The following is a 17397-nucleotide window of genomic DNA, read 5'->3' as shown; positions in this document are numbered from 1 at the left end:
GGTCATGATCCCAGGGTCCTGGGATCGAGTCCCACACCTCGCTCCCTGCTCAGCAGAGAGCTTGCTTCTCCCTCTCCCTCTGCTTGCCGCTCTGCCTACTTGTGCTCTCTATTTCTCTGTCAAATAAATAAAAATCTTTTAAAAAGTAAAATGTTAAAACGAATATATATTTGCAAAACAATGTGATACATTACATCAATTAAAGGATAAAAACTATATGCTCATTTCAACAGATGCAGAAAAAGCATCTGACAAAGTATAACATCTATTCATGTAAAAACCCTCAACAAAGTTAAGTCCAAAAGAAACATAATTCAACATAATAAAGGCCTTATATGAGGGTGCCTGGGTGGCTCAGTCATTGGGTGCCTTCCTTTGGCTTGGGTCATGATCCCAGAGTCCTGGCATCGAGCCCTGCACTGGGCTCCCTGCTCCGCAGGGAGCCTGCCTTTCCCTCTCTCACTCCCCTTGCTTGTGTTCCCTTTCTAGCTGTCTCTCCCTCTGTCAAATAAATAGTATCTTTTAAATAAATAAATAAAGTCCTTATATGAAAAACCCACAGACAAAATCACCCTCAATGGTGAAAAACTGAGAGCTTTTCCAATAAGTCAAAAACAAGGCAAGGATGTCCACTCTCATCCCTTTTATTCAACATAGTAATGTAAGTCCTAGCTATGGCAATTAGACAACATAAACAACCAAAATGTTAAAGAAGAAAAACTATTTGCAGATGACATGATACTAAATACAGAAAACCCTAAAGACTCCACCAAGAAACTATTAGAACTGGTAAATGAATTCAGTAAAGTTCCAAATAAAGTTCCAGGATACAAAATCAATGTAGAGAACTCTGTTGCATTCTTCAGACTAATAATGAAGCAAGGAGCAAATGAAATTAAGAAAACAATCCCATTTACAACTGTACCACAAACAATAAAATATCTAGGAACAAACTTAACCAACAAGGTGAAAGCCCTGGACTCTGAAAACTTTAAAAATACTGATGAAAGAAATTCAAGACAATGCAAAAAAAAAAAAATGGAAAAAGACATTCTATCCATGCTCACGGGTTGGAAAAACAAATATTGTTAAAATGTCTATACTACACAATCTACAGATTTAATGCAATACCTATCAAAATGCCAACAGTATTTTTCACAGAACTAGAACAATCCATCCTAAAATTTGTATGGCATCACAAAAGACCTAAAATAGCCAAAGCAATCTTGAAAAACAAAAATAAAACTAGAGGTATCACAATTCCAGTTACATTCCACGTTATGCTACAAAGCAGTAGTAAAACCGTATGTTAATGACATTAGACACACAGATCAATGGAACAGAACAGAAAAACCAGAAATAAACCAACAATTATAAAGTCAATTAATCTTTGACAAAGAAGGGCTGAATATACAATGGGAAAAAGTTTCTTCAACAGCTCTGTGAACAGCTACACAGAAAACAATGAAACTGGACCACTTTCTTATACCATATACAAAAATAAATTCAAAATGGATTGAAGAGCTAAATATGAAACCTGAAACCATAAAAATCCTTGAAGAGAGCATAGGCAGTAATCTGACATGGGCTGTAACAACAGTTTTCTAGATAGGTCTCCTGAGGCAAGGGAAATAAAAGCAAAAGTAAACTATTGCGACTACATCAAAGTAAAGCTTCTGCACAGAAAAAGCAACAATTAACAAAACTAAAAAGCAACCTACAGAATGGAAGAAGATATTTATAAATGACTTAGCCAATAAAGAGTTAGTATCCAAAATGTATAAAGAACTGATACAATCAATATCTTAAAAACAAATAATCCAAAACTGAGCAGAAAACATGAACAGAAATTTCTCCAAAGACATCCAAATGGCCAACAGACACATGAAAAGATGCTCAACACCACTCATCATCAGGAAAATGCAAACCAAAAACTACAATGAGATATCACCTCACACCTGTCAGAATTGCTAAAATCAAAAACACAAGCAACAACAACAAAAAACCACACACACAATGAACAAGTGCTGTTGAGGATGTAGGCAAAAAGAACTCATGCATTGTTGCTGGGAATGCAAGCTGGTGCAGCCACTGTGGAAAACAGTATGGAGGTTCTTGAAAAACTTAAAACCAGAACCATCCTACAATCCAGGAATCACACTACTGGGTATTTACACCAAACTACAAAAATACTAAATTCAAAGGGATACATGCACCCCATTTTTATTGCAGCATTATTTTCAACAGCCAAACTATAGAAGCAGTCCATCAATAAATGAATGGATAAAGTTTTAAGAAGGCAATTTATAGAAACCAAGCTCACCTCAAGAAGCAAGAAAATTTTATTAGATAACTTGTTTTTATATTTATTTCCTCTCACTTGAGGTAAACATTTTAAACAGTACCCAGGCTTACAATTTTAAACTCCATCTTCTAATTCATAAGCCTCTCTGTTTTAGAAAACCATTTTTCTCCAATTATCCCTCTTTCTGATACTGGTATTAGTTTCACCATCAGTCTCCTCATATATAAATGATGCAACTAGATGACCTTTAAGAAACTCACTTAGAGATTACATAATACTTCTCCCAAATAAAATACCCACATCAAGAAATTTTATTAAATTTATTAACAGAATTTGATACCTGATACTCAATTTGCATAAAATATTTATATATATATTTTTTAAATTTTTAAATGAAAATTTTAAGGTTAAAATGACTTGTTCAAGATCAGCCATACTACTGCAACTTTTAGTTTTATTTCACAAAATTTAGATATGAACCCCTCACAGTGTAGAAAGTTCCAGTTTAAGGTTAACTATTTTTGGTAATTTCAGGTTAAAAAATTTTTCAAGTCTATACAGTGGAAGGAATCACAATACCTTTTATTTGTCTCTTTCCTTTTGTGCTTGGTTATTTCTTTTAAGGCATATGGAAAATGACTCATAAAATGGTGTTTGAAATCAATAAGATAATTCTTTCGAAGCCACGACTCCTATTAAAATAAGCGAGCATTAGAAAATCTACAAGAAACAATTATTTAAAATAACCAAATTTAAGCAGAAATTTGACTATTAATATTCAATTATAAGTTTACCATTATAATACACCTTTTGCTCATGATAGATTTAAAATAAATTTTAAAATCAGAGTAAAACATTAGGGCATCCAATTCTCACCCACAGATATTTTTGGTGCTTATTAATTATCTTTACTTGCATTTTTTTCTACTGTTTAAGAGAAGAAAAAGGGAGAAAGTATGATGTAAGAAAATTCTTGTTTTGAACCTCTAGTGCAGTATTTGTAAAATGTATCCAGAAGTCTTCTACCTAATGTTCTATTTATAGAAGAACTCTACTTCATAGCAATTCTATTATTTCCAATTAAAGATATATAACATTGTCACACAGCAATGAACTTCTCTAAAATTCTTACAGTATTCATGAATCTTTCTCTCCTACTTAAAATACTAATTCCAGATCACCACACTCTTTCCTCCTATCCAGAGAATCAACCATGCCATTTTGCCAGGGACTGAATGGCTTCTTGGGATGTGGGACTTGAGGTGTTTAAAATAGCTGGTCACCCAACAGCTCCTTAATAGCCTTTTCTGGATTCTTCTCTTTGTGCTAATCTGTAACTGTATACTCAACATGTCCTTCTGGACTTCTAAAAAGCATCTTAAATTTAACATGAATGGGGTGCCTGAGTGGTGCAGTCAGTTAAGCGCCCCACTCTTGGTTTTGGCTCAGGTCATGATCTCATGAGTCATGGGACTGAGCCTCACATGGGGTTCTGCACTCAGCAGGGAGTCTACTTGGGTTTCTCTCTCCCTCTCCTCCTCACCCCCACCCCCCATGCACTCTCTCTCTAAAATAAATAAAGCTTAAAAAAAATTTAATGAATAAACTGCTCCCAGCAGCAGTCACATTGTTATTTGGACCATAACACGGGCATTATCCTTACTTCTCTTTCCTTCACTATGCACATCAGCAGTCCCACTGGCTTTATCAGAATCCAGTTGCTTCTCATAGTTTCAATCACTAGTTACCATTTTACTCCAATCAACCACTTTTTTTTTTTTTAAAGATTTTATTGATTTATTTGACAGACAGAGATCACAAGTAGGCAGAGAGGCAGGCAGAGAGAGAGGAGGAAGCAGGCTCCCCACCGAGCAGAGAGCCCGATGCGGGGCTCGATCCCAGGACCCTGGGATCATGACCTGAGCTGAAGGCAGAGGCTTTAACCCACTGAGCCACCCAGGCGCCCCTCAATCAACCACTCTTACCTAGATTACTTCAACAGCCTCCCAACTGTTTTCCCTACTTTTCCTCTCATCTTCCTCAAAAGTCAATTCTCTACATTGCAGCCAGGGTGATCTTTTAAAACATAAATCATGCTTCAAAATACAGAAAGGGAGAAAGGGAATAAGTGTATATGTAGGGCAGGACTGGTCATCCACAGGATGGATGGTGTGAGGTTGGGCTCCAGTTCTTCTACAGGTGGATGCTGACCATAGGAAGCTCGCTAGTGTTCTATTTGCAAATTCAACATATTAAAGTTAAATACACATTCAGATCATGCCAGTTCCCTGCTGAAATCTTCCATTGTCTTTTCATCACACTCAGGTTAAAATCCAAACTTGTTACCATGGACCATATGTTGCCATGATCTGGCCTCTGTCACTTTCTCTCACTCATCATCTTCTACCATTCTCCTAGTGCCTCACTTGCACAGGCTTTCCTGCCATTCCTCAAATATGTCAAATCTGTTCTCACTTCAGGGGCTTTACACTGGCTATTTCCTATGCCTGGAAGGTTCTCCCCACAGGTCTTTACAGCACTTGGTCCTTTAACTTTACTGAGTGCCATTCGAAGTCATGAAAATGGGTGCCTGGGTGGCTCAGATGCTTAGGTGTCTGCCTTCCGCACAGGTCATGATCTCCAGCTCCTGGGATCGAGCCCCATGTCAGGCTCCCAGCTCAGACGGGGGTCTGCTTCTCCCTCTCCCTCTCCCCCTGCTTCTGCTGTATCACTCAAGTGAATAAATAAAATCTTAAAAACAAACAAACAAAAAAAAGTCATGAAAATATTTCTGACCACCTATTTAAAACAGCTCCCCCTTGGGATGCCTGGGTGGCTCGGTCAGTTAAGCACCTGCCTGTGGCTCAGGTCATGATCCCAGGGTTCTGGGATCGAGCTCCACATTGGGCTCCTTGCTCAGTGGGAGCCAGCTTCTCCCTCTCCTCTCCACTTGTGCTCTCTCTATCTCTGTCACTATCTGTCTCTCTCTCAAATAAATAAAATCTTAAAAATAAAATAAAATAGCTCCCCCTCATTCTGTTCCAGGACCTGTTCTCTCTTTACCCTGCTTTACTTTTATCTTTCTTCTCAGCACTGACGTTATGTATTTGTTTACATCCATCAACCCCACCAGAAGGTTAAGAACTGTGAGGGCAAGCAACGCTGCAATGAAGGAATTGTCCTTTATCTGTGTTGTCTAATACAGCAGCCACTAGCCACATGTACCTACATGAGAACTTGAAATGTGGCTAGTACAACTGAGGAACTGAATTTTAGTTAACTTAAACAGCCACATTTATAGATGCTCAACAAATCCTTGACGCATGACTGCAACAGACCATTCTTCACTAATTCTAATCTTCATAGGGAAAAGACATCAGCAATGAGAAACATAAACTAAAAGCAGCATTAAAATATAAAGCTAAGATACAACACAATTCCTATAGCAATTATAATACTGACCCTGAGGCTAGTAATACAAGACCCCAAAATCCAAAGTAAATTAAAAAGTTAATGTTAAATCATATTTTTTTTAAGATTTTATTTATTTGACAAAGAGAGATACAGTGAGAGAGGCAACACAAGCAGGGGGAGTGGAAGAGGGAGAAGCAGGCTCCCCGCCAAGCAGGGAGCCCAATGCCGGGCTCAATCCCAGGACCCTGGGATCACTACCCAAACCGAAGGCAGATGCTGAACAACTGAACCACCCAAGCACCTCTTGTATGTCATCTTTAAAACTAATGATACACACAGTGTATCAGAAATAACCAACCTCATTAAGAACTAAGAACATGTACTCAACCACTACAAATAAGATTTAATGTACCTTGAGATTTCTTTTTAAAGCAAAGATCAGAGATTTCAGATTTCTAAAAAGGCTTTTAAAAAAACACTACTTAGGTAAAAATGAAGTTTCTCAACTGTGCAGCAAATAAATACATTTAGCAAAACCTAAAAGCAAACAGTTATCCTAAGACTGCGCCTAATTTAGATGCCAACTTATCAAGAGAAGACCTGTACATTTTCTGAGAGAAGGGCTACAATCCAGCTTGTAGGATATAATTTGTATTTAAGTCCAAGGAATGCCATTTCACCCCTCCTTTAAAGTCTGAGCTATTACAGGTCACACAATGTCTTAACTACTAAGCTAAACTAAAGGTCAGTGAAAGGGGAACAATGAGAATGGTAACAAAAAATAAATGATTGCATTTTAATGTCACTGTACAACTCACATACGTATTTATACTTCATCTCTAAAATAATGGAGCTTACCTTATCCAGTTATTACAGAAAAACATAAAACATTTGCCAAGGTAAATTAGAGAATTCTACCAGTGTATGCTTTTAAATACTATTTCTATTTGAATTAAACTTCCTTCAGTTCATTTGAATTTTAAACAGTAGCCCAATTTAGTATTCTATGTTGCCTTCCAGTCTATGCAAAACAGTCTTCTGAACTCAGTGTCCTGCATTAATGAACTGCTAATAAATACAACTGCATTAGAACAGCACAGAATAGTTCTAAAGCATACAACTTTAAATATCCATAAAATTAAGGCAGTGGTTAGGCCCCCTGAAAATGTTATCTGAATGACAGTGGATGACATAAAACTAGTATAATTAATGAATTTGCACTTGGTCCTACATTCTATTCAGTTACATATACTATTACTAAAGAAATAACAATAATTACTTGGTGTCTATATGTCACCAAACACCAAGATGTCCAGAATCTTTATTTCTTAGCCTTCTAAAAATTAGGGAAAGACTGGTACTTAAAATTTATGTTGATAACATTACTTTTACTTTTTACCCCAGGTTCAGATAAATCCATTCAAGACTGCAAATAACATACTTTTCTAAAAAGCTATATAATTACTACTGTCACTAGCTTACATCACAGATTGCCATGAAAGACAGTAAGCTTTGCTTTCATAAAATCATACATCCTAACTCCAACCCTGATCAATTTCTTGCCAATGTATGCAATGAATTATGAGACAGGCTCAAAATCATAGTCAATAAAATGCCATGTTATTTGAAAAAGCAATTCATATAACAACTCCACAGATGATGGGTAATGGGTTAATGTGCTAGAGTAAGCTCTTAAAATACATACTTTAATATGACTCCATAACACATTTCAAGATTATCAAGTATTACTTTTAATTTAACCCCATCTTATTTTATGTGGCCTATTAGCTTTAAATAAAAAGAATTAAACAAAACCAAAAAACTGCAGTTTTGTACATATGTAAACAACTTCAAAGATTCACACGCCTAGTCAAAAGTCCTTGCAGGAATTCTAAAAACCAGATGCTTCAAGTTTTGAAGTACTCTTCCTGCAACTGCCCTTTTTGATAGTGTCCTATCATATTAACTTAATACCAATTAACAAAGCTTGTTCTTCCTTAATTGCCCCATGGACAAAAATATAGTATATTCTCTATGCTACAGCACTCTAAGAAAGCTGCCACCATTCAATTCTCCCCCCCAAAAGTAGATAAAATAAAATTTAATCATCGCAAAGCATGTCTTTACTATCAGCTTTTCTAGTAAAAAACTGATATAGACTTAGAATCTTAGGTTAATTTCACTAACACCATAACCACAACTATAGCTTACCTATACACAGTAAAGATAATTTACAAATATTTTCTGATCTTATATCCCTTACCAAGAGAAACAAAAAGAGCATGAACTAATCAAGTCTGTATGTAGCTTCTTCTCTAAATTACAAATCAAGAGTTCTTCTCTAAAAAGAACTCAGGAAAAAAAAAAAAAGAACTCAGGGTTGGTTATGAGATCTTCACTGTGGTCCATTTCTGCTAAAATTGGCAACGCGGCACACACTGGAACAAAGTACTTAATAAGCAACATTTTAATCCCATAAAGTGCCTCCAGAAAGTAGAATGTTCCTACATAATCAATGTGCCATAACCAACGCATTCATTGTAACACCACAATGAATTATACCTAATAAAAGCAACTGAAATCAAGCTTACCAAAAAAAAAAAAAAAAGGAAAGGAAGGAAGGAAGAAATCAAGTTTATTAAGTTATGCACTTCACACGGCACCTAGGTGGGTCAGTTGGTTAGACATCCAACCCTTGATTTCAGCTCAGGTCATGAACTCAGTCAGGGTTGTGGGACTGAGCCCCACTGTTGAGTCCCAGGTCAGGCTCCACGCTCGACACTAATCTGCTTGAGATTCCCTCTCTTTCTCTCCCCACTACACTCTGGCCCTCCCCCAATTCAGGTGCTCTCCAAATAAATTAATAAATAAATGAATAAATAATATCTTCCCCAAAAAAAGTTATGTTTTTCACTTAAATTTAAAATATTCAGAGAATCTCACAAACTATTTTGACTTGCATTTTAGGGCAAAAGCAAGAAGTAAATTTATAGTTACATCATGACAATGTTTTAGAAAATGCATAACCAATTAGTAGTAGTACATAGATTTCTAATCTGCCCATGTATGACAAAAGACATTATTACTAAGAAAATACCCCATTAAGTTCTCACCAATTTATGAGTTTCATCATGTTGTTTAGAGAGTTTCCACAAAAGGGAAATAATATTAAGAACTTGCTGCATAACCTGCAGAGGTTCTCGTTCTATACCATTTCCAACAGAAGCAGCTAGTTGCGGAGGCACAGCTTCAATCCAGCATTCAATTAGCAATGGAATTATTATCTCAATAAATCCTTTCAAGTTTTCAGTAGATGAGAGGCCTTCATCCACACTGCCTAGTCCTCCAACCAGGTACCTAATTAAGGAAGGGTAAGAATGGAAAAAGAAAATTAATGATTAAAAACTATTATCCCTTGTTTAATTTAAATATTATGTGTAAAGTACTAGTAAAAATGAAGTTCCCTGAATTGATAATTACATTGATCAAAACTAGTAAGAAAATAAAATTCTAAAATGACAAAGCCGAGAGAAACTACCAAGTTTTACTTCTCATTAGGCTTTGCTGGAAATGAATAAATTACGTTCAAATGACTCCTCCCATCAGTAAATAAAATCAAGTCAGGAGTAACTATATGACTTTTATATGAACTTTTAACTTTTATATGAAAACTATAAAAGACAACTACATGTCTTCCCACCATTAGCCATCAATGGTCAGTAGTTAAAATTCAATACAGGAAAACTGAGTGTGGACATAACTGAAATCCTTCTTACCGTAGCCTGAACTGTGAACTGACATTTGGCTGTGAACCCCCATTTTCATAAACCTGGATGTGCTGCTGGTCGTTGGCATGTTCCTTCCAGTTGATAAAAATGGAGTTGCTAGTGGCATGGGGATTTTCTTTTTGTTCCTGAAGTCCTTCACTTTCTCTCAACCTACTGGATCCATCTGCCAAGGCCTGAAGGAATTTACTGAGTCTCACTAAGACTTTCAGCCTCCACTGCTGAGAAGTGAGTCTCCGATTGGGATTTACAGAAAGTATCCAGGACTGGGATCTGTCTCTATTTATCAGTCCTTTGGACAGCTGCTGATGAGAAATAAGTTCTACAAAATTCTTAAGCAATATACTGCTACGGCCAGTAATTAAGGCTGGGTACTGTTCCAGCAGAATGTCCAAAACTTTTAAAGAGTCCTCCTGAATTCCTTCAGTAATGTGAGTCATGGCACTAGAGAGATGGGCACTTACCAAAGGAAAAAATGGAGAAATTTGTTCAGCTCGTATTTTGGGGGCCAGGAATTGAAGAAGTTGAACTGCTGCTAATCGTACATTAGCATCTTTATCTGTAAACACAGCAGTCACTTCACTTAATATGTTTGAAAGGTGTGCATCAATTATAAATGGGTACTGAGACAAAAGGTCTTTAAGTCCAAGAAGAGCACTTTGTTTAACCCCAGCATTGTAGTGATGCATCTGTGACAGCAAATCCTAAAAGTAAAAACAGAAGATTTAGGTATACATGTGATATTATAACATTTTCAAACAAACATGCTAACCAAAACTACAAACCATAAACTAACAGTCCTTGGGAAAGCTACTTCAGTAAGTATTTTTGAAACATTACCTAGACTTTACCAAGAAGAGAAACACTGTTTGTTTGGTTTTTTTTGAGAAACACTGTTTTATCTTTAAAATAGATTTAGTTTAGAGGCCCTTGGGTGGCTCAGTCCATTAAGCTGCTTAAGCATCTGCCTTAGGCTCAGGTCCTGATCTCAGACTCCCGGGACAGAGTCCCGCACTCGGAGTCCATGGGCACTGGGAGTCCCGCACTGGGCTCGCAGGGAGCCTGCTTCTCCCTCCCCCTTTTCCACTCCCCTGCTTATGCGCGTAAGCCCTAAAAGATAAATAAAATTTTTAAAAATAAATAGATTTAGCTTCATAAAAACATTACATAATTTTCAGTTAGAATTTTCTCTTGAAATTGACCTGTATGAAGGCTTAGGCGTGCCACCATTTAAAGTGACAGCAATCATCATCACTATTTAAAGAACTACCATATATCAAACATAGGTAGGTGCATTTATATAGGCCTGTTTTGCCTATTTTAAATGGTTTTTCAGGGGTGTGTGTGCCCATCTGAGTATGACATTTGACAATTTTATTTGTGGAATAATTTATATAATTTGTGAGAAAAACATAATTTCAAATACCTTTTAAATATTATTTAATTTTCAGAGCTTAAAAGCAAACTAGAAAATGTTTATCCTCACAAAAATTTGTTCATAAATGTTCCTAACAGCATTACATATAAGAGTCAAAAAATGGCAATGAACTGGGTGGGGGATGGGCTACATGAGGAATGGGTAGGGCACTTGTGATGAACACTGGGTGCTGTACGTAAGTGATAAACCACTGAATTCTACTCCAGAAAACAGTATTGCACTACATGTTAACTAACAAATTTTAATTTTTTTAAAAAAGTGGAAACAATCAAATGACCATCAACTGATGTCTGATAAAATGTGACATAACTATGCACTAAAATACTATTCAAAAATACAAAGAATGAAGTACTGTTCTGACAGATATGCTATAACATGAATGAACCTCAAAAACATGCTAAATGAAAGACCAGTAACAAAAGGGGACATATTGTTCTATTTATATTAAGTGACCAGAATTAGCAAATCTATATAGATAGCAGGTAGATTAGTGGCTGCCTAGAGTAAAAGAATTGGGAGTGACTTTTTTTTTCTGAAATTTATTTGACAGAGAGAGATCACAAGTAGGCAGAGAGGCAGGCAGAGAGAGAGAAGGGGGGGAAGCAGGCTCCCTGCTAAACAGAGAGCCCAATGTGGGACTCGATCCCAGGACCCTGAGATCATGACCCGACCTCAAGGCAGAGACTTAACCCACTGAGCCACCCAGGTGCCCCGGGCAGTGACTTCTTTTTTTTTTTTTTTTTTTAAAGATTTTATTTATTTATTTGACAGAGATCACAAGTAGGCAGAAAGGCAGGCAGAGAGAGAAGAGGAAGCAGGCTCCCCGCTGAGCAGAGAGCCCGATGCAGGGCTCCATCCCAGGACCCTAGGATCATGACCTGAGCCGAAGGCAGAGGCTTTAACCCACTGAGCCACCCAGGCGCCCCATGGGCAGTGACTTCTAATAGGTATAGGGTTTCTTTATGGAATGATTAATATGTTCTAAAATTAGATTACAGTGATAACAGCATAACTCCATAAATATATTAAAAACTACAAAATAGTACATTTTATTTTAAGTAAGCTCCACGCTACACACTGAGCCCAATGCAGGGCTTGAACTCACAACTTGAGACCAAGACCTAAGCTGAGATCAAGAGTCAGACACTGAACCAATTAAGCCACCCTGGCACCCCTGGAATGGTGTACCCTAAATGGGTGAATTTTATTACGCGTAAGTTACATTTCAATAAAGCTGTCAAAATTTTAAGCAAAAGTACTGCTCAAACTTTAACTTCACGTATTTACAATGAATCTATAAGTTATGTGCTATGTATGAGTTCAAAATGAGTAAGACAAGATCTTCATGAACCATAAAAACAACTAGAAAACTGTCTCATCAAAAACCTGATACATCAAAAAGTTAAACATAAGAATTATTTCCAGAGCATATATTATATTATCAAATAGCTATAATTGAAGAAATCACTGTGGGTTCAGTTGAGCAAGTCTTTCTAGAGGAGGTGGGAAAGCTTCAGTGGCAACTCAGATTTGGTTAACAAACTCCAACCATAAACCATCCATAAACCCCCAAACTTAAAACAACTTTTCACAAAAATCATTCTAGATGATTTCAAAGAAAGTATTATTTTATCAAAACAATATTTACGATTTACCTTTATGTTAAGCTTTCTATTGTTTGTTGGAAGAGCTCCATCTTCTTTGAGTTGCTCAGGCAGATGTATAGTCTTAGTTTTAAAGTTTGTAACAGTAGCATTTTCTAACTTGGGTTTCTTTTTACCAACTTTTAGTTTTACTTTTTGAAAATCATCTTGGCGTTTTCTTTTTTTGGTCATTCTTCAGTTGCTATAGTGAAAAGAAATTTAAAACAATGGGTAAAAAAAGAAACTCAAAAGAATAAACTGTTTTCCAACATTTATATTAACACTAAAATTTCTTTCAAAGACAATCAAGAATCAGAGCCAGTAAGAACTATGCCAAAGGATCAAAGTACCAAATGGAAAATACCTTTACCAAGATGTATAGCTTGGTCAAGAAGACAGTGTAAAGAGGAGTCATCAACAGTAAGGCAACAAACCTCCCACAGGTTTATCAAGGGTTTCTAGCCAAGGAACCTTCCTCAAGCAATTGTGCTAAATAGAAACCTTTGGAAATAACGTCCCACCCAGGGTTTGGGGGGAGTGAGGAGGGAGAGAACACATTTGCTCCTGGCCCCTCAAAGTCCCTGAGGAACCTCTACTAACAAAACTAAGTTTTTAAATGCAGCCTGTAATAGAAGAAGTTTCATGAACCGAAGCTGATGTTTGATTCAGAAATACGTAGCAAGGAAAGTCAATGAGCATTTCATGAGTAAGGGAAACAGTATAGATCAGGAGTAGAGAATAAGCCTAGTACAGGCAAAAATGAGAGAGCAGTATTTTGAACAACAGGATAGGTTCAGATTAGATATCCAAAAGCAGGATAAAAAGCAGTATAAAAGGAAATCTAGTGTAACAGCAGTAAGGAACAAAGACTAGCAAGGCCACTGTTGTAATAAATAACTTGGGCATAAACATGTCATCTTGCACTTCCCCCTCTCTACCACATTCTTTCAAGTTACATCCAAATCTTCCCATTTACACAAAAAAGCTTTGATCTATACCTCCTATCCATTCCCAGGCCACTTCTTAAATCCTTTATTTCTACCCTAGGCTGTTTATTAGTTTCCCCCATCAGTACGCTTGCCTTGTTTTAGTGTCTATTCCCTAGCCCATTTGCTGGAGTCACAAGAGAGATCTTCCTAAACACAAATCTGACCAAGGCTCAGGACTTTTCAGCTATTCTTTTACTTCCTTGCAGTAAGAACATAGCATGTCCTTCCTAACTTCTTAACTTCCTCTCCAGCTTTATCTTCTCACAAGCTAACATCTATCTAAAAATTCGCCTCCTATACCTGGAACCAGCTCAACTCTAATTGAAACCTCTTCCAACATGCTTCAAAAATAATGAATTCTGTACACTCACTGTAACAGGTAAATTACCTCTGAAATAAATAAAACTTCTTCTGGTCTACCATAATCATTCTATGTACAGGTACTTTTTTTTTTTAAGTCACAGTACTAGAAGTCAGAGTCCAAAAAATTTGAGTAAAATGAAGCTTTACATTTATTGTGAAATAAAATAGCTTGTGCAAGACCAAGCAGGTCAAGTTCCAGGAATCCAGAAGCCAATTACCTATAACATTATATCCAAATTCACATGATTTCAAGGTTTTAATACATTAGAGCCCCTTGAGCTAAGTAGGATTTGGCTACATAGGTTAAGAGCAGATTCTAGAGCCAGACTGATTCAGTTCTTATCCAGACTGCCACTTTCTAGCCATAGTTAAAAGTGTGCCACAGTTTTTATCCATGAAATAGGAATAATAATACTTACATCATATAGTTATTATGAGGTGAGATTACTGAGTAACAAATGAGTTCCTATTTGTAAAACTGCACCTGGCACTGTCAAATATATATAAGAACAAACATGTATATTTTCTTAAAGTCTCAGGACCAGTACATATCAAGCACAGTATTAAATGCATAATGTACATTAGCATTCAATTTTCACAAAACCATGTGAGCAAGGTGGTACTAAATCCATCTTAAAGATGTGGCTCAGAAAGATTTGTCAGACCTGTATTAGGGAATTGAGGAGGGACTAAGGGCTCTGAAAAATCAGCTTTATGTTATACAAACTGGAATTAAGGTGAGGATTGCAAACCTAAGTGGCAAAATGGTTTCTCATTTCATTTATACCAATTCCAAGTATTCATCCACCCACATCTCTATTCTAGTTTTTTTAAATGGTTGAGCAAAGCATAAAAAGAATACTCACCCTACCTCTTTTAATAAAAAAAAAAAGTTTTCATTGATTAAGCAAACACATTCTGTGAGCTTTCCCTACAATTTTATTACTAGCTAGTACCAGAGATGAAAATAAATGGTACAAAACAGAAAAATCAAATGAATTAACCCCAACTTACCAATCCTCCGTGCTATCTTTGGCCACTAACTACCTGACCTGTGGCCAACATACAGTCTGTCAAGCTTATGTCATATTATCCATCACTTTGTATCAGTCACACTAATTTCACTGTTAGGAAAACCACGAGGGCTGATCGTCATTCCTTGGCTTTTAAATAAGCTGGTACTATTATTTTAGAGTGCACAGAGAACATTTTTATACTAGGAACTTTTAAAGTTCTATTACCTATTTGTTATTTTCACTTTAAAATAAAGATTTTCAGAGACGACTGGCTGGCTCAGTCGGTAGAGCATGCAACTCTGGATCTCAGACTAATGAACCTGAGCCCCACCTTGTGTGTGGAGAAGATTTAGAAATAAAAGCTTTTAAAATAACTACATAAATTTTTTAAAATACCGATTTTCATAGCACAGCACAACAAATACTTTGACTAAGCCACTTAAACAATAGCCGGTACTGAACAGAAGGTACAAACTCCAGTCTCAGGGCTAAACTTTGACATCACTGGACCTCCTACGCAGGTGAGCCCCTTAAGTTCTAAAACTGAATTTCATATATTCCAAATACAGGTCTCCTGATTGCAACACAAGGGAGATTCCAGTATCAGAATTTCGACCGAGTCAAATTCCAGCTAATCTGCCACCCCATTACCCTAATTTCCAACTTCTTTAAAAAAAAATTAATAATGTATTCTGCAATTTTCTTTGATAATCTCCTCGCCGGCCTCTTACACTCACGAGTTCCTCCCAACTCTACTGAGGGGGCCAATCGGAGAAACCAGACTTCTCAGAAAGTAGATGCCCCAAAGTGTGCCGAATCAGAGAACCTCCGATGACGCTCTGCTCCCCCCCCCCCCACCTGGACGGCGACAGGGCCGTGCAGTAGACGCCCGCTCATCCCCACCACCCGTCTTGGTCCAGCAGCCCACATGTGAAGAGCCCGTGGACGGTAAGAACGATCGTTCCTTCTACTGCGGCCCGTGGTCAGGAACACAGTCGGGGAAGCGGGGCCCAAATCAAGGCACACCGGCCTAAAAGTCTCTGGGACGCGAAACCGCGCGAACCCGCCCAGTCCCTTGCGCTTCAAAAGCCCGCGGGGGACCCACCCCCGCACTGCCCCGCTCCACACCCAGACCCCGCTCCGCAGCAGCGCCTCCAGACAGCCCGCGGGGCGCGCAGACCAACCACAGCCGGCCTGGCCCGCCTGGGCCGCGAACCGGGGGGCAACGGCACCATGCGCCGTCCCGCGCCCCGGGAGGGCCCGGCCCGACGGGCGGCGGCCGCTCACCTGAGGGCCCGGCCGGGACCGGGGCGCGGAGGCACAGGAAAAGAGCGTCCTAGCAGAAGCCCAAGGGATGACGGCGTGCGCCACCGGCCTCAGCCTCTCGCTCCCGGAGCGTGTTTTCAAACCACCTCGTCCTCACGCGGCCGTGTCTCCTTCCGCCGCCCGGAAATCAGGGCCCCTCCCCCGCCGCGCTGCGCTCACGTGACCGCGGCCCGCAGCCGCGCGCAGCCGGGGAGGCGGGAGGGGGAAAGATAGGCCCCGCCCTCGGGAGGAGGGGACCCGCCGGAAGCCCCCTGCGCTCCGGGAAGCCGAGGGAGCCGAGCGCAGGATCCGAGGACAAAGCTTGGCCCTAAATCCGTCCCCGAACTTCCTGGGCGTGCGTGGTGGGAAGGGGTGTCGCCCTGGTTACGGTTGCTTGAGAGCATACCTATTCTCCCCTGGTTAGACCGCGGTTCCTCAGACCCGGAGCCTCATCCAGAGAACAGAAGTTGAACTAAATTGGGAAAGGGAAAAGTTTCAGACTGCTAGAACCATAGAATCACTGAGAACTTTAACCTGGATGGAGCAGTTAAGAATTACTCGACAGGGGCGCCTGGGTGGCTCAGTGGGTTAGGGCCTCTGCCTTCGGCTCGGGTCATGGTCTCGGGGTCTGGGATCGAGCCCCGCATCGGGCTCTCTGCTCCACAGGGAGCCTGCTTCCTCCTCGCTGCCTGCCTCTCTGCCTACTTGTGATTTCTCTCTGTCAAATAAATAAAAAAATATTAAAAAAAAAAAAAAAAAAAGAATTACTCGACAGAGGGCAAAATGCACGCCGTATCTAAAGCCTGAAAGTCTTAGCGGAGGATTTTCCCTGATAGTTCAGTATATCAGCACTAAGATTGCTGCTACTGAAATTAAGTGGGCCCAGGGAAGTGAAGACAGAAAACGAATGCCTAGAAAGGGGATGACAAAGCAAGGAAAGTGATTGTTTGAAGAAAACCCTTACCTAAGACTGGCAGGAGGGGTGAAGGAAAGTCCTGGCTATGGATTTGAGACCTTGATTCAAATTTGTCTCTACAGCTTATCAGATGTAAAACAGTAAAGCTGACAAACATATGAGCCTCAGTTTTACGAGCGGAGACACAAGCCCTGGGACTAAGAAGATTCCTATTCTATGACCA

The 17397-nt window shown here is 38.9% G+C and overlaps 1 protein-coding gene across 1 annotated transcript in view; it reads right to left on the bottom strand.

The window, feature by feature from the left end:
- The window catches only part of TEX10 (testis expressed 10), a 65630-nt gene extending 49226 nt beyond the window's left edge, over nucleotides 1–16404 (bottom strand). The window contains exons 1-5 of the mRNA XM_046022998.1: nucleotides 16241–16404; nucleotides 12598–12787; nucleotides 9496–10208; nucleotides 8833–9076; nucleotides 2885–2997 (exon numbers count right to left, since the gene is read on the bottom strand). Of these exons, the coding sequence (XP_045878954.1) occupies nucleotides 2885–2997; nucleotides 8833–9076; nucleotides 9496–10208; nucleotides 12598–12777 (1250 nt within the window). The 5' untranslated portion in view covers nucleotides 12778–12787; nucleotides 16241–16404. The remainder of the gene's footprint in view (nucleotides 1–2884; nucleotides 2998–8832; nucleotides 9077–9495; nucleotides 10209–12597; nucleotides 12788–16240) is intronic.
- Between the last annotated feature and the right edge of the window lie 993 nt (nucleotides 16405–17397).

Source organism: Meles meles, chromosome 11, assembly GCF_922984935.1.
Source record: "Meles meles chromosome 11, mMelMel3.1 paternal haplotype, whole genome shotgun sequence".
Taxonomy (NCBI): domain Eukaryota; kingdom Metazoa; phylum Chordata; class Mammalia; order Carnivora; family Mustelidae; genus Meles; species Meles meles.
This window is presented reverse-complemented; position numbering and strand designations above follow the sequence as displayed.